Source organism: Triturus cristatus, chromosome 12 (assembly GCF_964204655.1).
Source record: "Triturus cristatus chromosome 12, aTriCri1.1, whole genome shotgun sequence".
Classification (NCBI taxonomy): Eukaryota; Metazoa; Chordata; class Amphibia; order Caudata; family Salamandridae; genus Triturus; species Triturus cristatus.
The window spans coordinates 39605554-39631638 of NC_140595.1; the positions used below are offsets into that span (position 1 = coordinate 39605554).

Here is a 26085-nt window from a genome sequence, read left to right on the forward strand (position 1 = left end):
GCTGGTTGAGGTCATGTGACGGGCTAGGGATTCCCCAGAGTCAGGATGAGTCACCCAGTGGTGAATGGGGAGATCAGCAGCTAGATGGGTGGGAGGAGTACACCTGGGTCCTGAATAGGGCAGGGTTTTCCCCACACAATGCTGGCTCCGCCCCCTGTGGTGCGACTGACGACCCTAGCCCTGCCAGTGAATAGAGTGAGGGGCTGAGCACATCAAGGGTGCTCCCCAACCAGCTGCGACTGGTTTTCCCCCTCACCCTGAACCAAGAACAAAGGGATTTGGTGTATAAAAAGGGGCTGTGTCCCCTTACAAAATGTTCTTGCGCGGACTCGAATCTACCAGGGGTGTGCTGCTGCTGGGGCCCAGGGGAAGGCTTGCTGCCAAGGGATTCCCGACGTAGGGATTCCCCCGTAATGCTGGTCTCGCGGGTGCCCACCCCGCTGCCTTTGCGTTCATTTTATGCAGGTGCCCACCCTGCGTCTTCGTTTCCGTATTATAACTAAGCGGGTGCCCACCCCGCGTCATGGTCGCCTATTTTGATATTTGAATAGGCGGGTGCCCACCCCGCTGTACGATGTCCTAACCGAGGGAGCCTACCCCTCTGTGCTGCCAAAGTTTGCCGCGGGACGGAAGCGGAAGTGCCGCCATTTTCCCCGGAGCCTCGCAGGCTCCACCAGTGAAGTCCCGGTCCCGAGATGGGGGGAGCTGGCTTGAGAAGTAGTTAAAAAGTGTGTTAGGATAAAGTGGTCATGGTTCAGGTGTGCTAAAAAACAAAGTCAGTTAAAGAGGTCTATGACGTGCAACAGGATGGTCCAGCAACTTCAGAAAAAATAGATGTGCATAATGAAAATTCAAACTGCTGATAAGTCTGTCACAACTAACTGTATAAAACCACAAAGAAAAAAATATTTGAAGATTCTTTATTAAGATATATAACAGGTAACCATTTCACACTAATACAAAATATCAGTAATTAAAGGGATCAAACAATCAGCATTTTCTAAACATAAGAAGAAAATCTGTAAACAAAAGTCTTGTTAACATCCTTTTCCAAGTCTTTAGTCTGAAAAATGGTGTGAGGTCTGCCCATAAATAGGTGCACGGCAACTACTCACTGCCGATGTAGTAGTGGCAAGGTTCGGTAGTAGCTTAAAGTCATTTTAATTACTTGTATTTCAAGATCTATCAATTATAGCAAAATTCAGAGCTTTCAAAGTTTTTCCCCCAAAAAAAGAGCATTTTAGTTTCCAGCAACATCTCTCGACGTAGTTGTTTAAATCATATGGAAGACAAGTTTCCTCAAGCTCCATGTGTAGCAATTTTAGAACAAAAGAAGGTTTTTTGATATTGGTTCTTTAGAAACTCTTTATTGAAATTAGAATGCCTTTGTTGCTTCTTTCTGAACAGTGCAATATTTGCAAAGGGTACTGAAGACTGAGGTATTATAACATTGTGTTTTGCAGAGTTCGTTCCTTAAAACCATCTGCTTAAATATCAATTTCCAAGTGTCCATTGGTGCAGCCGTTTACAATAGCCTTGGAATGGTATCCATTGGAAACAGCAGTGGCCCTCTTTTTAGCTATTGGCGCATGCAAGTAGACGGCATTTGGCCTTTTCAGACTGACAAAGCTTCTCTGCATCTTGTGCTCCAGTAACATGTGGTTCTGAGGTGCAAGTCCAATGCAAGCCCTGTTAAGTAGAAGAAAGGATTTTATAAATTACATGGGTCATGTAGGACTGGCATAGAATCATCAAACTATTGGCTCTACGAAGTACATAAAGGTAGACAAGTGCCATATGGTCATCAGCAGGAAAAGTATTTTTTTTAAAGCAGAATTGCAGCTACTAACAAATGCTTTAAAAAGGAGCATGCATTTAACATAGTTGATTTCTTGTATTCCTATTTTGAATTTAACACTAAAGAGGACTTCAATGCCCATAGATTTCCCAATGGTCTGTGCCAAAGTAGAACTAATACATTTCTTTTCCTCAAAATGTTTAACAGGTTAATTTAACGCACAGTAGCATGAACAAAATTCCTACACCATTTTGTTAAATCAACATGTATAGAAATAGCAAGCCTTTAATTCAGCAACCCACACAAATGTCTTATAATTTCAATAGCAATAGAGGAACTTTTATCAATTGGTTTTAAATGTAAGGAAAACTGCACGTTTATGATTTGAGTGAGAGTAAGCTATACATCCCACTTTTTCCTAACATGACCTGATAAACAGAGACAAAATAATTCTAGATGTAATGGTTTTAAAAATTCCTATTAATTGAATTCTGACAGAAGAAGAGTGCCAGGTGGAGACTTAACTACTCAGATTTAGGCTGCCCAGGATCACCAATACAAATTAAGCAGTGTTCTATCCATCCCAAGGGGTAGATCTTGGGCAAAGAAATGGTGCACAAGTGAGAAAACCTGAGGTACAAGTTGGGCGCAGCCACAAGCCTAGTAGGGTCTTCAAACAAATGTATGAAGCCCATGGACTGCAGAGCTTCAATGAGCATAGCATATTTAGTGTGAGAATTGGCTTTAGCATGGAAATTGAAGTCACCCAGCCTCGTTAACTTTAAGGAGAGAGTAACTAGCTCTCACACCAAGTCAATAAGTTTATCCAGCTAGTCTGGGTCAGCATCAGACAAGCACCAGGTCAGAGTAAAGGTCCAGGTGGCATAGATATAGCATAACACTGTAGCACAGTATAAGACAGAGCGTGTTTAAAAATAATGGCTATCCTGCCTCCTGTTTGCCTATTCGGAACTCTCTAATTGTCCCAAATCCTGAGGAAATAGCTACCTTGATACCCTGCCTCAGCAATAAAGAGTAGGTCTAATTGTTAGTCATTTTCACACACAATACAAGGCTCATAGACGGCCTAAAAGCACTTGCAGTTAGAGCTAAAGTTGGTTGTGCAATACTAATTCAGACTCCTTGCTGAAGTCTGTAGTTGGCATGGAATGGACTAGGGTAAATCTATTTTTAGCGTTGACAAGTAAACTTCATGGGTGAGGCAGGGATTCTCCACAGGGGAAAAAAAATGTTCTCTGTGGAGAAGACAAATGTGCTATGGCACAGCATGGATACCTTTGTGGAATTGTGTTGTACTGTGTGTAGAATTCTGCAATAGGCAAGTAAAGCCAGAACTATACCAGAGTTTACCTGTGACTGGCACAGCTTTCCATATGTACCCTGGTTAATTTTTTTGTGGATTAAAAAAAAAACTGAAATAAGTTCAGCTAAGCGAAGAAATCTTAAAACGTACGTTGACATTTTTTTTTGCTACTTGGGCACACTGCATTTAAAAATTAGATTTTGAATTATTAGTATCCAAGAATAATTACTTTAACCACCCACAGAGTTGCCTCATTACTAAAGTCAGGGGGTGTCAATGACAGTGCACAGCTTCCGTTCCAACTTAAGGACTAATATGCTAGAAAATATTAATTGACTATCCAGACTGCAGTTACCCATTCTGTGCTAATTTTTAATCTACATTTAAAGTTGTATTTGCTCCCAAGGAAATTAATGTTTGCATTTTGAGAATATTTTCAACTTGCAAACATCTGAAGTCATTCCACCATCACAGCATTCAAATCGAAGGTCAGCCCTACAAACGTACCTTAGTATGTTCTCAATGCAACTTCTTTGCCTGAAGAGGGCGTTCACTACTGGGGTCCCTTCAGGAACCAGGGGCGCCTTGCAGAGGAAGCTAAGTATCGAGAGAGCGCTGTGGAATGTCTGAAACTCTGGATCCTCTTCTGTGCGGAATGTTATCCTCTGGCAGAGTTCCGTGAGGATCACCAAGTCCAAGATGAGAGGGCTTGCAAGCAAGGAATCCTACAGAAGCAAAAGAAAATAGGTCAGTGTGTGAGAGAATGTGGTGGCTTGAATTGTGTAACAAGTGATAGTATTATAGAGTTCCCTGATTGAAAGACCTGGTCCTGTAGTTTACTCTCACAACTGTTGCAGCACAAAAGCGCACCAATGTTCCCCTAACCTACCTTTGGAGAGCTCACCACAGAAAAAGTTTAAATTCCAGGACCACTCATTGCCTGACCTTTGCCATGACTATTACTCAAGATTTGCTTTTTTGACAGTTTTAAATTGTGTTGACATCTAAGGTTGGTAGTTACCTGATAAGTGTGACTAGATGAAAAATGTACGTTTATGACAGACTCTGGAAAAATTATTTTAAGACATGTTCAGCCTACTCTATAGATAAACAGGTTACCCCAGAGGTAACAGAATCAAACTAAGCTCACTATACCAAAAATAAATAAACCTCTTTACCCTCTCTAAAGATAAATGCACCATTTTTGTTAACTGTTGCATCATCTGTTCCTGTGGATACATTATCCCCCAAACATGGAAATGACTTCCTAAGTCCGGTATTACAGAGCATGGTGCAGCCGATACTTGCCATGTGAGTGTACATATACATACCCACTCCTCAGTTCCCTATTTTATAGGTGGTGTGTGTCTTAGATGTAAGCTATTGCTGAGGGATAGGCAGAGGAGTAACTTTTTCCTGCACATACTTTATGGCTCTAACCTGCAAATGAAGTGAACTGGAGAAAGGCAGCACTGGCTGGTCAGTCATACAGAAAAACGTGTTTCACTTCACGAGGAAGCACTGAGATTCGTTGCTGTGCCTGAGTAATAGAATAACACTAACATTTGGTTGAATGTGCAAGGATGTTCCTTGTACGTAAAAAGAAGGCTTTCCATCTGTCAATAGTTCATCTAAAGCTAGACCCAAGAACGAAGATGCTTGCCCAGACAAACAAGAATGAGCACCCCCTTCGTTTATGTCTGTCCAGCTGGAGTTTTAGTGAATCAAGCCCTTACTGATCACATTTCTCGTGGAAAGCCTCAAGTAAGGTACTAACCACCCTTATTCATGATAGTGTCTCAACAGCAGAATGTGGAGCTCTAGCTGTCTTTTAAAGCATTGACACTGCTAGGAGGAGTAGTCGTTCCTAGGCCTCCTGGCTAAAACTCGCAACTGGCCCCTTTTCTCCTCACATGGCTGTCTCCACTATGTCTAAAGCACGATGAAATCTTGGTGATCAGCGATTTGAACTTGCACTTTGAAAATACAAAGAATTCTCTCTGCACAAGCTTAAAAAAAAATGAAATGCTAACTCTTAACCTAAAACAATGGATTTTAGGACTACACCGGCGCAGGTAATCTGTTAGATTTGCTATTCTCAAACATTGAAATTACCACAATCCCACTAATATGGTCAGATCTCTCACACACACTACCATTGGTTAGGAGCCTATCCTCCAACCATTCCTCTATCCAAGGAAAGACCGGAGTAAAATCAACACTGCTTCCTTTTCAAACCATTTTCCTGCACCAAAAACTAGCTCAGACATGTCCCTTGAGTGCTTCTTAGATAATTTAATTTATGCCATTGCCAACTCTCTGGACAAGTGCAGCCCCTGCAAAGCAAATAAACCATCTAGATGCTTACCATTGGCAAAATGGCACTCTGCGGAGTTAAGAATAGAGAAAAGAAAATGCAAAATACTAGAGTACATATGGAGGAATTAGAAGAGTATAGATGACTGATTGGCCAACAAATTTGAATTTAATAAATATCACGGCGCACACAAAAAAATATGTCATGAAAAGATTAGAACAAAACCGTGACTCCCAAAGAACTTTTACTATTTTAAAAAAAAATTGTACCAGTCAGTCTACTATTTCAATCCATCAACTCCTCTGTCAGCCTTTGAGAAAAAGGGACTAACTTATTCACAGGCAAACTAGATCAGATCTATTCTCCCTCTGCTTTACAACCATCTCTAGATGAGGTCCCTGAGGGGAGCTAGGCACACATACCAAAGCAAGCACACAATTTCGCTAGTTTATCTGTGCATCAGGTAGAAGGAAATAAAGTGATGCTAAAGGTCAAATCAGATTCCCCACATGATCCCGTTCCACAATTTATTTTCTCATGCCTTCTCATACTCAGTCCTTATCTAACACATATCTTTAATCTCTCCCTATTTAATGCAGACTATCCTGATATCTGGAAACAAGCCCCAATACTTCCTTTGGCCAAGAGGACAGGGACACATCCATCCTATCAAACTATCACCCCATTTCCTTGCTCCCCTACATGGCAAAAGTCTTGTAAATACTAGTCAATAACCAACTAATCTCTTCCCTTGAGAACAACTTACTTGATCCATCACAAGCTGGTTTCTGAGCGAAGAATAGCACTGAATCCACCCATCTAGTCTGATGTTATCCAAGGCAGCAAGTAGTAGATTAGGGCAAGGTCATGATTCTAATTCCACTTTACATTTCCGTGACAATTGATACCATCTTTCACAGCCTACGGATTAAGAAACTTCAGGAGACAGGGCTTCTCTCAAATGCCCTTTTTTTAAGCAAAATACCTTCAGATCATCCCCCTCCCCAATGCATTTAAATGTGGTGTCCCTTAGGAGTCATCACTAAGCCGGACATTTTTTTAACATCTATGTCTCCTCCATGGCAAACGTTGTCAGAAAATTGAGTTTGAAGATATGTTTATATGCTGATGACACCAAACTGATTATTTCCATCGGGGATAGACATCATGAGACTAGGACTAACCTCAATGGCTGTAGCAAATTTGATGACAGAACACTGCCTAAATCTATACGCCCAAAAAAAACAGAGGTGCTACTCTTCAGCAGGGCACCCGAGATCTGAGACTCCATCTGGTGGTCGTCTGCACTAGGATCAGCCCCTGAGCATAAGAAAGTGGCAAAAAACCTTAGTGTCTTAATTGATGACTACCTTTCCATGCAGGAGTAGGTCAACACCACATGTGGCTAAAGATTGGCCTACTCAAGCTCCAATGGATCTCCATTGAATGGCATAGAACCGTAATCCAACCACTAATTACAAGTCAATTGGACTATGGCAATTCCCTCTATGTGGGCATGGCAGATCACCTGTTTACAAGTCTTCAGGTAATGCAGCTGCCTAACTCCTCTGAAATGAAGATAGGTTTAGCTTGACCTCGGTATTTCGTGTGACTCTGCATTGGCTCCCATTATTCAAAAGGGCTCAATTTAAACTTTTGAACCATGTCTATAAAGCACTTTATGAAAGTGGACCTGCAATCCTACGCTGAAAGGTGGAATTCTATAAACCTATACAAAATATGAGATGCACCAATTTTGCTCTAGTCAAGGCCAAACGTTTCAACAAAGACAGAACGGGCGGTTGCTCCTCACCCATCTGGCAGCCACCCACTGGAACCTTCTACTCTGGGACATTCGTCTCACCTATGACCATGCCAGGTTCAGAAAGAACCTAAAAACCTGGTTCTTCCCAGATGAAAAGAGTAGTCTAGCACTGTGATATCCTTATGGGGGATGAGTGTTGCACTCTACAAGTAACATAAATAAAAACAAACGCCATAAGTTCTGGGGTCTCACTTGCCTCAAACCGCTCTACAGCCTCAACCACAGGTCTGCAGAAGTCAGTCTATCCCGTTTAGTTCTCAATCTCATTTCTTTACCACTCATACAGACAAAATGTAGTGCTTTGATTTCTCTGTATGCATTTCAGGGATGGCAATCAATAATCTAATCCTAACCTGCCTAAGGCTTTGCTTTTATGGGAGCCACCATGAGCCACATTGGTCGACTACCCGCAGCATTCCCTCTACTGCAATGGCAGGTGTCTTGACTACCCAACACTCAGGGTATATCCCTCACAAATGTAATGCCTGGCATCTCATACCCTATGCCCGTTTCTTCCACATGTCACACACGAAGCAACACATAGTAATTAGACCATAGCGGAGGCTCTACCTGTCACCCAAGGTTGATCAGGCAAGAAAGTTTGAGTTTTTCAGGAAGATCTACCTGTACGGTACAGACTACTTCAGCTCTTGGATACACAGCCTCAAAACTGACATGAACATTCATAATACCATCCACACCAAGTTTGCATCCCTCTGGTCTTTGAAAGCAAGGCGTTCCAATAAGCACCCTAGTGGCCACAAAAAAGATAGCCTACTAACAGTATGTCCATTCACAAACTTGCCGGCATCCCCAGCCAAAAGTTTTTTTTTTTTGTAAGTCTACCATACAGATTGCAACAAAGTCCAGATTCAATAGGTAGCTCAAAATTTCCCAAGGTCTGCAAATGGAAGTTACCCTAATGTAAGATGAATTGTATCTCCGCACAAACGGTTGCAATCACAAAACTCTTTACAATGTACACTTTGCCCTGTCACTCTGCATGGAATGTTGCGTGTTACTGTATACATTTATCCTTATACAATATAAAACAGATCTAGGTTATGTTACTTGTAATGTAAAGAGCATTAAGACTACTAGCTGCACTCTAGAAAATGTTAACTAAAACAAGATAATTGAGATATTAACATAAAGTGTTACTTCAAGCTATGTCCTAACATTAACCTTAGACACAACAGACAGGAGAACAGGTGACCTACCTCACAGGTGTTGTGAAGGACTATGGTGTTGGTGCCGCCCATCATGATTTCTGAAGTATATTCATCCATAGCTCGTTTACTGTCGCCCACATATGGGACATACTTTATAACCACCTGCAAAGCAAGAGTATATTACCAGAAGACCTTTCCAACAACAAGTGCTTGCAAATTATTGTAGCTCATGGGACTTTTGGTGCGCATATACCGCTGGGTAAGCAAGCTAATAGGACTGGGTCTGTTGAAGACATTTGGTTACACCAGTCATTGACTTATACTAGCACGTCTGCATGAGCAGCAACACTAAAATAGATAATACACGCCATGACCCTTCATTTATTAGGATACAAAAAGAACGAAGAAGGGGATCTGTTAAACAGTCTTGCAAAACTTTGTAAAAACAGAAACACTTCAGGGTCCTACCACTAGAAGACAGACTAATACACTGCATGTGAGTGAGAAAGATTCACGTTGCAAAACCTGACCTTTGTTGAATTAATATTAGAACTGCTACTTTCTTCAGAATAATCAGGTGTTTCTTATCCATGCAATATTACAGTGAATAGCAAGAAGCCAGTTTAAGGTTGAGGGCAGAGAAACGTAAACCCATTTTCCAGTACGAACAAAAATTAATCTTACAATTTTCTGGGTGCTTTCAGATTCCCAGGGAAACTCGTAGCTGAATCCAAAACCACTGCCAACCAATCCAAGAATCTTTCTGCTCACCCCTAAAATCATCCCAACTTTATTTTTTATTAACTAAGTGTAATCATACAACCTGCTGCACAAGAACTTAAGGTAAACGCAACTGGCAGCTATTTGCAAATGAATCAGTTGTATGGTTCTAAGGACCATCTGAGTAAGACTGTTGGTCTATTTAAAAATCAACAGGGTGCTAACTTTATAGGATCTCACCGTAATCATTGTGAGAGTAAATATCTTGCCCCCCAATGATATCCATGGCATGAGTATAGGTTCCTACAAATTAGCCTCTGCTCATTGAACTGACTAGTATCTACACAGTGAAGGCACAAATTAATGCATACTCACAAGACACTTCACTAAACATCTGCCCACGTTTGTGGCAGCGTCAAGAGAAAACTTGCCGACCCACCTAGCCTAATTCCCCAAAGTGGAGCTAAACAGTCATATCACTAACCCATGCAGGAGTCAAGCATATGTCTAAGCAGACTTTCTTCATGCACAAGTAGATGCTAATGGTCTGCCCATCCTGGCACATGCACAACACTAATATTTTAAGGAACAATTTCATCAAGCTTGCTTACACAGTGGTCAGGTTTCTCCTCCGGACCATACAGGATCGGATTGGACTGAACCATGTCATCCACCACATTGCTCTTGGATATCTCCTTGGACCGGAACTGCTGAGGTGCGGAGAGGTTCTTCCCATCATTATTTCCCAGATGATTGTAGCTCACAATGGACACAGTCTGTGGAACATCGGACAACGAGCGTTAGTGCAGTTCTAAAGAGAAGCCAAGCACCATACACACCAGCACAGTAGTTAAGGACCCAGAGCAATTTGTTTACATTCTGTAACATTCTTTAGGAGGTTATGGGTCTTTTTTAGAGTTTGGTGTACGGGATACATCGTCAGCAGCATGGTGGATGTCCAGTCCGTGCATTATAGCCTTTTGCACTTGTAATATCCTTGAGTCTGAGCCCTTCTTAGACTATATTATTTTGCCAGACAATTGTATCTTAAAATGTGCAATGGCAAGCTTTCTCTTTTATCCTTATGCTCCAAATGGAAATCTATGCGCGATTTGTGCACTGTCTGCCCAGCATTCCCATAGGCAGAAGAAACGTTGCCACACATTTTATTTTCTTCTGCCATGCCCAAGAAAAAGCTGGATCATTCCGGTCTGCAGACAGTTTCATGTAGCACTTAAGCACCAGTGCACTGGGACACTAGAACCGATTGTTGCGCTGTCACCAAATAGCTCCACTAGAGCATCAGAACCAAAGTGCAGCGGTAATTTTGATTGTCTGGCACCTCAGGGGCTGCCTTTCGATATCTCTTGTTTTTATGGGGAGCCACACACAACCTTTGTATACTCCTATTACACCATGCCAGTTACATTTTCTGCCATAATCTCATGCCGATACATGCTACCTGCTTGTCGTACTGGCATCTTGTGTGGCCAACTGCCTACAGACCTTTTAGGGTATGCCTATTACCCGATCTCAGCCGTGAGAGCTGCTATGATATTTTTTGAAAAATTGTATGAAATGTCTTATATGGTAGGGGCTATCATGACCCTACTTTTTTTTTTTAACCAGTGACTTATTTTCAACTGAATTATTTTGCTGTCTGTTCTGTGTACTTTTATGGTCTTAAAAACTGATTAAAGTATTGTGATAAGAGTCTAGTAAACCAGTCACATCTTGATGGAATATCCTATCCGCCAAACTCTAAATAAGGCAAGATGTTTGAAAAGTCATAGTTCTATCTGATCAAAGGGGACGAACAGGTGCGTCTAAAGTGCTAGAATGTAGAGATCTATGTCATTACCGAGAAGACAATTTCTTGAAATCCCTAACAAACGTCTCCTCAGTCCAGCACAAAACCATATTTTAATCCCTTTCTTAACCGGAAACCCAACTCTGATCTCCAACTCTTTACTTTCTACCATCTCAAAATTAATATTTTCCTCAATATTTATGCGTCGCAACTAGACTGTTAGTTTCATTGTGAAATAATTGACATGGCATAATCTAAGTCTGCACAAGTCACGGGTTGGTGGAAAGGCCATGAACCGATTGGAGTGGTCAGGAGACAAGGTGTATTAGAACATTGGAATGTTGGGAGCTCCATTGAAAACAATGGAGTGCTCCGGGCTTATAATGGCTGGTAGAAGCCCGGAGCGCCAACATTCCAATGTGTCTTTGTTCACAGCTCTGGCTGTGAACAAAGGCTTCAGGGAGCCTGAGGGGATTTCAATCCCCTCGCACTCCTTGAAGGCGTCCATTCTGCCCTCTAGTGGCAGAATGTTCTAATAGCCTTATAGCCCTTAGTAGCAGGGCTATACCGGCTTTTAAAGTCCCTTTGCTTTGTTAAAGTCCCTCGCCTTCGGCTCGGGCCTTTAACGATGCAGCGGGCCTTTAATAGCCGGTATAGCCCACTACGGCGGGCTATAAGGCTATATTAACATGTAGAGACAATTTATTAAAGGATAGATTTGTTCCAAATGAAGCAATCTCCTGCATTAAAGACTGTGCTTCCCTGGTTTGACATTTACATGAATAGAGTGCTGTAATTTAAGGTTTGCATCGTGTGAAAACTTCTCCATCTATTTTGCTTAATGTAGATCTTCTTGTGTTCCCTTTGTTATGAAACAGCCTTGAGCAAAGAAAATCTGCACATAGCAGTCACTGATTAGAACATCACTGCCAAATAGTAAAGGATATAAGAGTATTAAAATGCATGCCTTTTTCTCAGGCACGAACAAATACAATATTTTGCATTTTATCAGACTTTTGCCTAGTAATGTTTTTTTAAATCCTAGTATCTGTGATGTTTGACTATTTCGCAAAAATAAAAATGGAATGGCTGCACTGTCAACGTTTTTGTAGAGTACATTAATGGGGACAAATTTCTCTAGCAATGACTACCTAAAGACATACTTTATTCATATTTTCCAATTAACTGGTCTTTATAGATACACTTATTGGGGGGTGGTGATAATCCTTAAAGTGGGATTAGCCTCTACGAGATGTATAGTTTTACAAGAGTGAAAAGCCAAGGAATTAAGCTGAAATAATCTTAAAATAAAAGTACTTTATCAGCAGTTCACACCTTTTAGGAATAGTACTACTACCACCACCACCTAGTATATCAGAGAACAGAGCTTGAAGCCGAGTATTTCTAACTCAAACAGAAAGTTATGTTGTACAACTAGCAGATACACGGAAAGGCTGGCCAGTGAAAAGAACCCAAATGAATGACCATAGGAAAAATATTGCTTTATGTAGTCAATGGAGGACCAAGAGAATAAATAAGACAAGTTTTGCTCAAGAGACATATGGAAAATTTAAATGATAGCTGTAAATTGTTGGTGAATAAGACAAACGAAACGAATTATTACAATAGTGCAATAACACCACATAATAAGCCTTAAAAATCTTGATGGATGTGCACTTCAAAGATAATTATTTTTAAATGTATTTCCCTCTAGCCTAAATGTTCTGTACATCGGCATACATAAGTGAATCACTGGGAACTACAAGTCTAATGATGAGATAAGCATTGTGTTACCTTGAGGCCGGAGCTGATGAGGAAGTCAACCAGAACGGATTTTATCTTGGTCTGCCCAGACTTAAAATCATCTCCTCCAATGAAAACGTTGTTCTTAATGGCAAGTTCTACAGCTCCAGGGACAAATGTATTTTGCGGCGATCCGTTGATGTATGCACAACCCTCCAGGATGCTGGCCACAGCAAACAGAGTTGAAGGCGACACCTCCCGATCACACTGTAACAGATTATTGTAATAAAACAAATGAATTTACAAGTTGTACTGGAGTCTTTCGAAGAGAAAACTACTGGAATAGGAATATTATTAACTGAATATTTAATAAAAATGTCTGAGTTTTCTGTAATACCTAATTGCTTTTGCTGTCTGTAACTTGAGACTCTGTAATGGTCATTTACATCCTACAATATTAAAGGTTTATTCCTACACTGACATTTCTAATTCACATAGGTAACTCAAAACAAGACTTGTCCTCACTTTCCTGGAACCGTTTCTCCCATCTGTCCCTTGCAAGTGCTCCTTTCAATTTGTCTCTTCTGTTACTTACCTGCTAATCCAAAGTTTTAAAGGCAATGAGCTGGGATTCCCTGCACATGAACTAAGTCTATACCTTGGGACTCTGTCTACAGTTTCTAAATATCAGATTCATAAACTGCAAGTAGATACACTGCCTGTTACCTTCTAAGGAAGGAGAACACCTTAACGGGGAAAAGCCAAATGTGGAATTCAAAATCGGTTTTCAAAGAAAATGTATTTGGATTTAAAAAACGATGTTCTGAAGTGCAGAACATCTCCCTCCCCCTCTTTACATGTGTATAATGTCGTGCAAGGAGTCTTGGACAACACTGCTTCTATTTGGTGTTACACACCATTCACATGTAATTTTGAAAAATATCGATTTACACATTTTCAGAAGTAGCAGCTGCTTGTTGCAAACACCATCCGTGAACTAGGTTTCTGCACTTATATGCTTCATGTTTTGACATAAAGAGAAAATTCTCCCTTGACATTTCTCATAAACTTTTCCATTTACTGGAAAAACATGAAAAGGGGAGAATGGGGCTAACTCAAAAGTATGCATTAGTTATAGTCAGAAAGGAACAAAAGTACGTAAAAAAAGGTATAACGTGGTTTTAAACATATTACACTTTTGAGGGCTTCGATAACTCGCATGTTTATTTGTAGAAATCTCAACATGTTTGGATGCGTAAAAATTCCCAAATATAATCAAACACATACCTATTAAATAAAAGACCATGATTAAGACATGAATATATACCATCTGATGGCAGTTTCATTCCAAAGTCACGTCTAGTTGTCTCTCAAAATGGAGGGAGCCAGATCCTCCTTTCCCCTGATGAAGGCCCATCAACAAACTAAGAGTGTGGGCCAAAAAGTAAACACCTGCAAGGCAGTGGCTAGAATTTTTACATGTGCCTGACTATTTAAAAACATAGGACTAACACTACATTGAAATTCTGTGTTAACTTTATTAGCGCTTACTGTTTCACACTAACGAAGACTACCCTTTTGCCTGCCACAACGCCATTTAAAATTTCCCATTATTATATATTATGGCACATGTCTTGTATTTAGAAAAACATGAGCATTTAACATCCACAATGTAATCATCAATTTATTCGGGGATTAAATTACAATGGGAGTGTTTTATTGTCTACTATTGAAGATATGCAATTAGCTATTTTGTTTACCTGTACCAATAAAAAAAAACTTTGAAAATCTTTCTCTAAAAAGTATATTCTTTTAATAAAACTGTTGTTAATGTGTCTTGCATGACATGGTAAAAGGTTCCTCACCTCAATGGCTTTCAGAAGATTGTATGCAGTGTCATTTACACCTGGAATCAGCTCACAAAAGCGCTCTGTATTGGCTGTCCACAACACAATGACTTTGTCCACCCCAGTCTTCATCTTAAAGTCCTGAATATCTTGGCGTATTCGCTGAACCTGAAAAACAAAACAAAATTGCAGTAAATCATGCCACAGTTATAAAGGATGAATTTTGGGAAAATAGTGATCAAACTATAAAGATATACCTGGCGGGTTATCGACTAAGGGTTCCATAGGCGTTTGTGCGCTACGACAACAGGCTTTCATAATGGTTATAAAAGATTTGGGTCACACGAGGGGCTTATGGTAAACCTTTGTAAAAAACAACTTTTATTTTTGGTCTGACTCAGACAAAGGAAAATAAGAACAAATGTATTTTCATTCTGCTCTTTTGATCTTCGATTTTTACTGTATGTCCTGACATAATTATGAATGCAGTAGTTTTGTATTTTGCCTCCATTCATTGGAACTCATTCAAGATTACCATTTTAATCACAAAGATTACTAGTAAAGTGTTGCCATTTGTAAGGTGCCTTTTTGCAGTTGCGCATCCCAAGGGTAGCGAGATTCTCTTATAATGTTACATCACTAAATTGAAATGTTGTAAATTATCAATCATAAAATCAAAAGTCCCTTTAAAAGATCATCAGATTAAGCAATTGTATTGCACTGTTGAACCCATAGCTTAACACACATCAAGACAATCCAACTGTTGCAAATAGAGCAGCGCCACTCTGCCCCTCCGAAAATTGTGCTTGCGAAAAAAAGGCAATAAAGAACGATGTGCACAGGAAAAGGAAAATGCTACTTACCAGTATGCATCTGTTCTTGGCATGTAGAGCTGCAGATCTACACACTTTTGCATAGATCGCCATCTGGTGTTGGGCCCGGATGTTTGCACTTTGTTTTTCCTCTTGGAAAGTCTTTGGAAGTCACGAGGTCGGTGACTCCTCCCTTGGATCGTATTGCGCATGGGCTTCGGCTCCATCCTCAGATTGTTTTTCACCAACAGGGAAAGATGGAGCGTAGTAATAACAGTAAAGAAACCCATGTGTGTTGTATCTAAATAGGATAGACTGGAACAGATACAGGTAGCCGGGGAGGCGGGTGGGCGTGTGTAGATCTGCAGATCTACATGCCAAGAACAGATGCATACTGGTAAGTAGCATATTCCGTTCGAGGCATATGAGCTGCAGATTACACACTTTTGCATAGACTATATAGCAGTTCCCAACCTTAGCGGCGACCACCGGTATCTGTTGCAGTGGTTTGAAATAGTGTTTTTAGTACAGCCTGGCCCACACTAGCTTGTTGCTTGGTTTGCACATCTACACAGTAATGTTTAGTGAAAGTGTGCGGTGTTGACCATGTAGCTGCTTTGCAGATATCATCTAATGGGATGTTCCCTAGAAAAGCCATAGAAGCCCCTATCTTCCGTGTAGAATGGGCTTTAGGGGGAACGGATAGCGTTCGTTTTGCTTTGTGGTAGCAAATCTGTATGCATTTTACAATCCACCTGGCTATCCCTGATTTTGAGATGGGGTTGCCCTTGTGTGGTGGAGAGAAAGAGACAAACAGTTGTTTGGTCTTTCTGAAAGGTTGTGTTCTTTGGATATAGTTAAGTAAGGCTCGTTTGACATCTAGCGTGTGTAGAGCCCTTTCTGCAACAGATTGAGGTTGCGAGAAAAATACTGGTTATTCTACAGATTGGTTTAGGTGAAAAGGGGAAATGACTTTAGTTAGGAATTTTGGGTTGGTACGGAGAACAACCTTGTTCTGGTGCATTTGAAGAAAAGGTTCATGTATGGTAAGTGCTTGTATCTCACTGACCCTTTTAAGGGAAGTGATGGCTACAAGAAAAGCTGTTTTCCATGTGAGAAATTGCAGTTCGCATTTATGCAAAGGTTCGAAGGGCGGCCCCATTAGCCTTGTGAGAACGATATTTAAGTTGAACACAGGTGAGGGTGGTACTCTGGGGGGAATTATTCTTTTTAGGCCTTCCATGAAGGCTTTAATGGCAGGTACCCTGAAAAGTGATAGGTGCTGCCTGTTTTGTAGGTAAGCTGCAATTGCTGCAAGGTGTAGCCGAATGGAGGTATGCTAGATTACACCTTTGTAGATGGAGTAAGTAGCATATGATGTGTTGAATAGACACGTCTAGAGGATTGATTGTGTTGTTATGGCAATAAACAACAAATCTTTTCCACTTGGCAGCGTAGCAGGCTCTAGTGGTAGGGCGTCTAACTTCTCTGATGACGTTCATACAGTCAGGGGGAAGGTTTAGGTATCCGAATTCTAGGATTTCAGGAGCCAGATCGCAAGGTTGAGCTGAGCTGGGTCCGGGTGTCTGATCTCTCCATGGCTCTGGGTTAGGAGGCATGGTGAGAGGTGTAGCTTTTGGTGAGGTACTACAGAGAGTTCCAGCAACGTGGTGTACCACGGTTGTCTGGCCCATGTTGGAGCTACTAGGATCAGTGTGAGGGAACGCAAATTTGTCTGACCAGCTCATCCATATCGCATTGCCTTTGTACAATGGGTGTGGATATCTGGCGGCGAAGCTTGGGCATTTTTTGTTTTTGTGGGTGGCGAAGATATCTATCTACGGATGCCCCCACATTTGAAAGACCGGGTGAAGAACCTGCGGGTGAAGTTCCCACTCGTGGATCTGTTGCGTCTGTCTGCTGAGCAGGTCTGCCATGGTGTTTTGGACTCCTGGGACATGTTGGGCTAGGAGAAAAATTATGTGTGGAATTGCCCATCTCCATATGCTCTGTGCTAGTTGAGGGAGCTGTGGAGAGTGTGTACCGCCTTGTTTTTTAATGTAATACATGGCCGTCATGTTGTCTGTGCGAATGAGGACTGCCTTGCCTAAAATCTGTCTCTGAAAGGATTTTAGGGCTAGAGAGATTGCTAGTAACTCCAGATGGTTGATATGGAGTAACTTTTGTTGCGGCGTCCATGTGCCCTGCACTGTGAGGTGTAATAGATGAGCTCCCCAGCCGGAGATCGATGCGTCTGTCGTTAGTATTATTTGCGGAACCGGGTCCAGGAACGGTCGACCTTTGGAAAGGTTTGTGGTGTTCCACCACTGCAGAGAGCGATGGGTGCGACCGTCTACCAACACCAGATCTGTCAGTTGCCCCTGGGCCTGGTTCCATTGGCGCGCTAAGCACTCTTGGAGTGGACGCATCTGGAGTCTTGCGTGGGGCACTATGAAAATGTAAGAGGCCATCATCCCTATCAGTTTCATAAACACTCTTGCTGGAAGGGAGTGTTGAAGTATGAATCTTTGAGGCAAAGCCTGAATGCTTGCAATCCTGGCTGGATTGGGGTACGCTATGGCTTTTGAGGTGTCTATTGTGGCACCGAGGTATTGCTTTATGTGGGATGGTGTTAGCTGGGACTTTTGGTGGTTCACTGTGAAGCCTAGTTGGTGAAGTAGTTGGATTGTAGTGGCGGTGTGGTGTACACATTGGTTGTAGGACGTGGCTTTTATGAGCCAGTCGTCCAAATATGGGAAGACGTGAATGTGCTGTCTTCTGAGATGTGCCGCCACTACCGCTAGGCACTTGGTGAATACCCTTGGTGCTGTTGTGACTCCGAATGGGAGCACCTTGAACTGGTAGTGTTGCCCGTCCACTACAAATCTGAGGTACTTTCTGTGAGCATGGTGTACCGGTATGTGAAAGTATGCGTCTTTCAAGTCCAGTGTGGTGAGGAAGTCGTTCTGGGAGAGGAGCGGAAGCACCTGCTGAAGCGTTACCATGTGAAAATGGTCTGAATGTATGTATGTGTTTAGGGGCCGGAGATCTAGAATAGGTCGTAGAGGCTCGTCTCTTTTTGGTATTAGAAAATACAGGGAGTAGACCCCTAAATTTTGCTGATTGGCGGGAACTTGTTCTATTGCCTGTTTTTGTAGGAGGGAGATTACCTCCTGTTTTAGTAATGTGGAATGTTCTTGTGACATTGGGAGTTGCCTGGGTGGAATGTTTGGGGGGGGTAGATGTTAATTCCAGGCAGTATCCTGACCGAATAATTTGGGTCACCCATTTGTCTGAGGTGATGGTCTCCCAGACCTGAAGGAAATTTTGTAGTCTGCCCCCCGACCGGAGTGGTATGGTCTGGAGGGAGTGGGAGAAAGTCATTGGGTAGGCGGTGTGGCAGCGGGCGGTATTTGTTTTGCCTCTGCCTTTATTGTTATTGCCCCTATAGCCGCCTCTTTGATAACCCCTTGTGAAGGTGGACTGAGTGGGGGATTTGTAGGAAGTGGACGCGCTATCTGAGGAGTAGCCTCTAGATGTACTCCGAAAGGAAGAGCGGCGAAAGGAGCGCCTAGGACGGTGTGACTGCAGGGCTCCCATAGATTTCGCCGTATCAGTGTCCTTCTTCATTTTTTCGAGGGCCTCGTCTACCTTTGGGCCGAATAGGTGTTCTTGGTCAAAGGGATGATTTAGGATGGAGGCCTGTACCTCTGGTTTGAAACCAGATATTCTCAGCCAAACATGGCGACGGAGGAGGACGCTAGTATTAATGGCCCTGGAGGCTGTGTCTGCTGCATCTAGGGCACAGCGTATGGAGGTGTTAGTTATTGTCTTACCCTCTTGAATTAATTCATTGGCCCTATTTTTGTATCTTTCCGGGAGGTGGTGCATTATGGTTTCTAATTCATCATAATGCGCCCTATCGTATCTGGCCAATAGCGCTTGGGTGTTGGCGATACGCCATATATTGGCTGCCTGTGACGCAGTGCGCTTTCCTGACGTGTCCAGTAGCTTCGACTCTTTGTCAGGTGGTGGTGCTTCGCCTGACGCCTGGGAATTTGACCTCTTTCGTGCAGTGGAAACCACTAGGGAATCTAGTGGCGCTGGCCCTTTGATATAGGCAGGATCTGTGGGGGCAGCTTTGTACTTTTTCTCTATGCGTGGGTTAATGACCCTGGCCCTGACTGGCTCCTTAAAAACCTCTGGCGCATGTTTTACCACCCCCTTGAGCATAGGTAGTATGGAGGTAGACCTATGTGCGGTATCAAATGTGTTGAGGAGGAAATCCTCCTCTACTGGGTCAGTGTGTAACTCTACCCTGGGATAATGTGCCGCCCTCTGAAGTAGGTGGTGGAAACCTAATGAGTCTTCCGGTGGAGATGGTCTGGAAGGGAAATGTCATCTTGTGGGACGTCTGGAATATCTGGGTTATTGTAGTTGTCCAATGGGTCTGGGGATCCTGTAGGTGTGGGGTCTTGGGGCACATCCCCTGAATCCCGATATGGGTCCCCCTGATCATCATCGTCTGGAGACGGGGTCGGAGAGCGATGAGGTGGGGGTGGAGAAGGTGGAGGGGGTGGAGAGGGTGGAGGAGGTGGGGAAGGTATTCTGAAAGGGGAGGTAGCAGAGTCCTTCCTCTTTGGGGGTGGAGGCGGAGCCGGTTTGTCCAAATGTCTCTTTTTAGAAGAGAGTGCCAAATGTTCAGTTTTTGGATCCTTGGTAAGAGTTTTTTGCAAAGGATCCGGTGTAAACAGTTCCTGTGACAATGTTTGTTCCGTCGGCGGCAAAGTTTTCGGGGCCGATGACTTTTTAGGCTTGTCCGTGCCGTGTTTAGCACTGGGCTTGGGAACCTCCGATTTCTTTGTCGGCGCCAAGGTGGGCTTCGGCGTGGAAGTGTCGGTGCCGAGGGCCTTATGGGGTTTGGTCGGTACCGAAGATGGCGTTGGTACAGAAGCGCTGGGTTTCGACACCGAGGACTTCGGTGCGGAGCTCGGTGTCGAGGTAGAGGCCGGTTTCTTTTTCGGTGCCAAAGTGTGTTTCTCGGCACCGCTGGAAGGCTGGCTCAAGCCCGAGCCACCGGAAGGCTTATTTGGCTTCTTCACCAGGCCCGAAGGTGGGGTGTGTGAAGCAGTGTCTCTGGTCTTGCCTAGGCCCGGAGGCGAAGGCGTGACCGAAGCCTTTTTGGGTGTCAGCGCGGGTGTGGGACGGGGTATACTACTCACGACCCTCTGCGCCGGGGTGATGTCCTCCACTTCTGAGTCGTCGGCTTCGGAAGCACTGACAAGGTCCTCTTCGTTGTGCTGCTGTCCCAGATCTTCGACGTCGTCTCCGAAGAAGTCGACTGGAACGGAGGTCGAGGAGTGCGCCATGTTTCATCTGGCTCTTCGATCCCGAATAGTCTTTTTCGATCTGAAAGACTTACAGGCCAGACAGTCTCGAGCCTCGTGTTCAGGGGAGAGGCAGAGGTTGCACACCTCATGAAGAGATCGGTGTGGGGGAATTTGGACCCACATCGAGGGCACTTCTTGAATGAAGTTCTTTCCATCAGCCGGGACCGGAGCCTGGATAGGCCCGAAGGCCGTCGTCGACGACTGGAACCGAAGATTTGTCGATGAGAAGGTGATTGAGGAGATCGCGATCTGAACAATACTGCGGTGAGTGAGGATTTCGCTTCGATCGTCGAACTGGAAATGTTCGGAACCGGAGCGCGAAGATTACATCCGAGCCCGATGGCGGAAAAAAACAATCTGAGGATGGAGCCGAAGCCCATGCGCAATTCGATCCAAGGGAGGAGTCACCGACCTCGTGACTTCCAAAGACTTTCCAAGAGGAAAAACAAACTGCAAACATCCGGGCCCAACACCAGATGGCGATCTATGCAAAAGTGTGTAATCTGCAGCTCATATGCCTCAAACATATAATTTACAAAAAAAGAGAGAGTGCAACATACTCTGAGTGGACACCTCGTTGCATGGGCAGAAGAATGTACCTTGTGGGAAACATAATAACCATCTGATAGAGCCCAATCTATACCGGGACAACATACGCTCCCAAGATCCTAGTACCAGGTCCAAATTGGGCGCTGCCCGCAGCGTGGTTTATACTAGACAGTATTCCTTTAGCGGGAGGCTTCAGTAATTCACTGCCCTTCCATCAGAAAAGAAACAATCCCAAATCCACCTGTTGTCCTCCTTGCAAATGTCAATAGAATTTTTGAAAATAAACGAGCAACCAAGAGCAATAGTTGTACCGCTAATATATTTGAGCCAGGAGATTCTAACCCCATACGGCACAGGAGAAGCAGTTTAAGATTATCTCTCTGTTTAGACTAGGCTGCTCGTCACACCAAATTGAGCAACGTATCAGCAGGGGGAGCAGGTTTGATTGAATTCTCAATATAGTCCATGCCCAATTTTTGGTGGGTGACAAAGTGGGAAGTTGTCAAGGGAACCCCCCAGTACACCCCGGTAAACTATTTTCTTCACTTTGCATACAACCCACATCCCTATAACGCCATACCCCGCCCCAAAGACCGGGATACATTTCTTAGATCTCAATTATGGGGTGTATGGGCTTTTACCCTATGGAGCAAGTGGGGGAATCATGCAGACTGCTTGTACAAAAAGAAAAAAGTAACTTTTCCTTTGGTAACACATGGTGCCCAGATACAAAAACTATAAAACATTAAACCACGATATGGGGACTGGCTCACTTTCTCAAAAGTCCCATCATTACCGCAACAGATTTTTACATTTTTCGGACCACAGACCATACTAAATGTTTTTGACAAATTTGTTTCCCGGTCTAATTGTTTCATAAAAGAGACAAAGGTAAGTAGCAATGAGTGAAAACTGTTGGCTGTACTGGCAAGCAACACAGCATCATCTAATGCAGAAGCGCTGGAATGTTTTTTTTTTTGTTTTATTTACCGCCGGGACATCTGACCCAAGGTTCACAAGGGCGGATTCTAGTCTATTTATATAGAGCAAGAACAAGTTAGGTGCCAGCACACAACTCTGACAACCCCCACCTTACAGAGAAGGAAGCAGTGCATTCCACTCCCTTCCCAGATCTCACAGAGGCAGCTAAGTCCAGGTGTAAAGATCTCAAGAAGGCCACTACGACCCCATGACAGTCAGAATATCCCACAGCTTTGATCTATTTACACAATCAAAAGCACTGGCTAGGTCCATAAATGCTAGGGGGAGAGAGTTACGTCTGGCAAACTTATATATTGCACACTAAAATGTGCGGATTTAAGCACTGTTCTATTGTTCCAAGCCTTTTCCTGAACCCATACTGGACCTGGGGGGAAAATGTATTCACCGTGGCCCAAACAATAAATCTATCCAGAACAATTCTCCCACTGATCTTGACCGTATTTGGATCCTGCACATCTCCCTTTTTTAAAACAGGCACAATTATAGATGACCGCCTGGAGGTTGGCATGCCAACCTTACACGATGAGTTAACAACATTTGTGAGCAGGGGGGCCCAAAACCCAGGGTTTTCATTACATAGATCCACAGGGATCCCATTGGGCCCAGGGAGATTTCTGGAAGGACTATTAAGAATGGCTTCAAATACCTACTCGGAAGAAAATGAAGTATCAAGGAGCAGGACAAGCCCACATGATATCCTTACATACTCCAAGATCGATTATGCTAACGTAATTCTAGGTCGACCCCCAATAGGATAGACACTCATGGGACACAGAGGTGCCTTACCCCTACGACGCTACATACCCTCGCTGATGTCATTGGTTGTGCCTGTTCATGCCTCCCCCCCCCCATAGTTTAGGCCTTCGTTTTACCCTAGTTTCTGTGCCATATCTGGAACCTGAGACACCGGGGTATACACCTCATATCAAGTTTGCACGTGGGTCATGCTCTCCGATGACGTATCACGGATATATGCAGATGATGTGTACCACTATGGAATGTACAATCTGTTATAACTATTTGAATGATCTATACGATGTACAATGTGTCTAATGTAAAAATGGCAATAAAAAAAAAGTTTAAAAAAAAAATCAAGGAGCAGGACAAAGCCATCACCATTCTCTCTCACCTGGTTACAGTTGTTGGGGCCACTCCTCGAGGCCAATGTGCACGTGGACTTTATTAGAAGCACTACATGAGGGAAGGCCAACAAATACTGCCTCCCAGAAGGCTCGGGAATATTTTGCTTGGCAAGCATACATTAATTTTTTTTCCAATGTTCAGTCTTCAGATCCACCTTTCTCTTTTTTAGTGACAGCGCGTACTCCTTCCTACCAGGTCTTATTTTTTCCCTAGCTCTGGGGGTACGCTTTAATTCCCTACTGAGGCTATTATTTGCTTCTATGCATGCCTTGTCGAACCATGAATTATTGTGATCAGAACTGTTACCTACAGGCCTGATAAGCAGGGAACTGATCTTTGAGTTTAGCTACCCAAGACTACAGCCGGGCCATTTTCCTCCGAGAGTTCACAGGAGACTCCATGCAGGTAAAGATCCCTAGGACATTTTTCAAGTCTCAGATCACCAATCTGACATTTGCTGCAGCATGCACCAGTTATGTGAATCTCTTACTGCAACTGTTGCTATGCTAAGTACATACAAAGAGTTGGAATGTGGAAAGAAGGTCGGAGTCTCTTCAGTTTTACAGTGTTCGGAATGAGGGCGATCATTACTATTTGGTGCCAGCATACTAATCAAGATGGTGGGCCAAAGACACTGCTTACCATCGCTCTTCAAAAATTGATGAGAATATCCTACAACACTCCACAGATGACTTGTTCAACCATGCATCAGAGTTTACAGATAATGCAATAAATGCTTATGGAAAAGAAAGAACAAAAGTGTGCCTGGATCTAGAAAACTAACCTATCACATTATGGTCATGTGTCAACAGAAAGTATGGCAAGTACTGCTGAATACCATAATAGAAGGGAAACAGCTGATTAGCATTTTCCAACATATTTAAACACCCTTTTGCAAAGCCTGTCTAACTGGTATTTAACACACCGGATGATGTATAAGGCGTTATTGCTTCTGCAAATCGTAAAATTCACAAAATCACTGGTTTTAGGTTTGCAAAAATACATGTCGCAAAGTACAAAATGAGTCAGAAATATCTTTCATACTTGCTACCTGGACTTTAAGACCCATAATAAATTGCAAAGGAAAATGGCTTGTGATGGGAGCCCTCCCCACCAAAATGCCTTGCCTTTCATTATATGAATTAATACTTTGCAACAACAACTGGAATTGAGAACCACTGATCTGTTACAAACTCCGAAATAATGGGGCTAAAGTATTTGTAAAGTGGAAACGGTTCCACAGGGAGAGCTTTCACCTTGTGAATGCTGTCTGTTGGTATTGTGGGGTGCTCCCATCAAGGGATAGCCTGCCCTAACAAAAAACAGAAAATGCTGGCATTTCATTTTGTGAATGCTCAAGCAGGTATAAAGGCCTGCTGTCCCTTGCAGTTGCAAGAGGGCTCCGTACATAAATATTAATGAGGTAGGAGTGTTTGTGTCTCCGTGCATATTTAAACATGAGGCTGCAAAGCAAACACTGCACAACAAACACAAACTGCTTATCAAACCAGTCTTACTACGTACGGCCGTCAGTTTTAGGTCTAGGGTTTGTGGAGGTATTTCAGCAAACAGCAACCTTTGCCACTGAACTTTAATCAAAAAAGAGACAAACTGCTACCTCAAGAGGTCTTTTTTGTTGTTTGCATTTTGACAGTGTTATATACTTTACTTTACAAGCGTAAATACAGCAATCAATATTTACACTGCACCGTAACAGTTTCAGCTTACATCAAGACTGAAAGGTACGTTAAAGGTATAGTTGACAGAACTGGCTGTAGGCGCAACTGCCGATTGGAATGGTCCGATGCCTGCTAGTTCAAGAGGTCTTTTTGAAATTGTAAAGCAGCAATGACCAAACTAGCACATTAAACTGTTTTTAATGCAGTTCTTGTTCTATGAATTACCTGTTCCGCTTTAGTCCCATGGATTACATGGTCGGCGCGATCTTCTTGGTTGGCTGCAATGAACTCTGGGATGTAAATAGAAGGCCTTGGCTTCATTTTCTCCATGTGAGGTTTCAGCTGCTCCTGCAGCTGCCAGTCCAGGACTTCTGCCCTCTTCATGGCATCTGCCAAGTTCATACTAGAGATGTCCCAGCCTAGAAAACAGAGCACTTGGGTAAGAAAAAACAACAGTAATACAAGAGCAGGGTTTTAGAAATTACGGTATGCGATGGCGCCCACAGTGTCTACGTCAAAGTTTGGAGCTAAAGATTAGAACGGTGCAAATAGGACGAGGGGAAAACAAACCCTGAACCCCTCCAGTAGACCGGAGTCTAAAATAGGAAATAACATAGAATGCCTATGCACACGTTAAGAATAAGTACTGTATCCATACAGAAAGTAATGGTAAGAGCAGCAGTGAAAACACAAAGTACAGACATCCAGAACGTTTCTTATTTTTTCTCTTGGTTTAATGTGATTCCGTTGCCCAGCCAACACGTGTTTCGTCCGGGTGTAAGACCCACGACTTCTTCAGGGCATCAGGCACAAAATGACTGGTTATTGGATCTCTCCGCCGGTTATACTTCCGTCCCGGCTGCGCGGGAAAGTACAGTACAAGGATTCACTGATTTGTAAGATTCCGGTTTGTAAGCTTACAAACCGGAAACCCACTATACTCTTTGACGCACT

The 26085-nt window shown here is 43.0% G+C and overlaps 1 protein-coding gene across 4 annotated transcripts in view; it reads right to left on the bottom strand.

Annotated features, from left to right (window-relative positions):
• Positions 1 to 904: 904 nt before the first annotated feature.
• The window catches only part of ISYNA1 (inositol-3-phosphate synthase 1), a 42135-nt gene continuing 16954 nt past the window's right edge, over positions 905 to 26085 (bottom strand). For all 4 annotated transcript variants that reach the window (XM_085639502.1, XM_085639500.1, XM_085639501.1 and 1 more), the window contains exons 5-11: positions 25357 to 25550; positions 14575 to 14724; positions 12761 to 12976; positions 9768 to 9932; positions 8485 to 8598; positions 3630 to 3847; positions 905 to 1689 (exon numbers count right to left, since the gene is read on the bottom strand). In XM_085639502.1, coding sequence (XP_085495628.1) covers positions 1488 to 1689; positions 3630 to 3847; positions 8485 to 8598; positions 9768 to 9932; positions 12761 to 12976; positions 14575 to 14724; positions 25357 to 25550 — 1259 coding nt within the window. In that variant the 3' untranslated portion in view covers positions 905 to 1487. The remainder of the gene's footprint in view (positions 1690 to 3629; positions 3848 to 8484; positions 8599 to 9767; positions 9933 to 12760; positions 12977 to 14574; positions 14725 to 25356; positions 25551 to 26085) is intronic.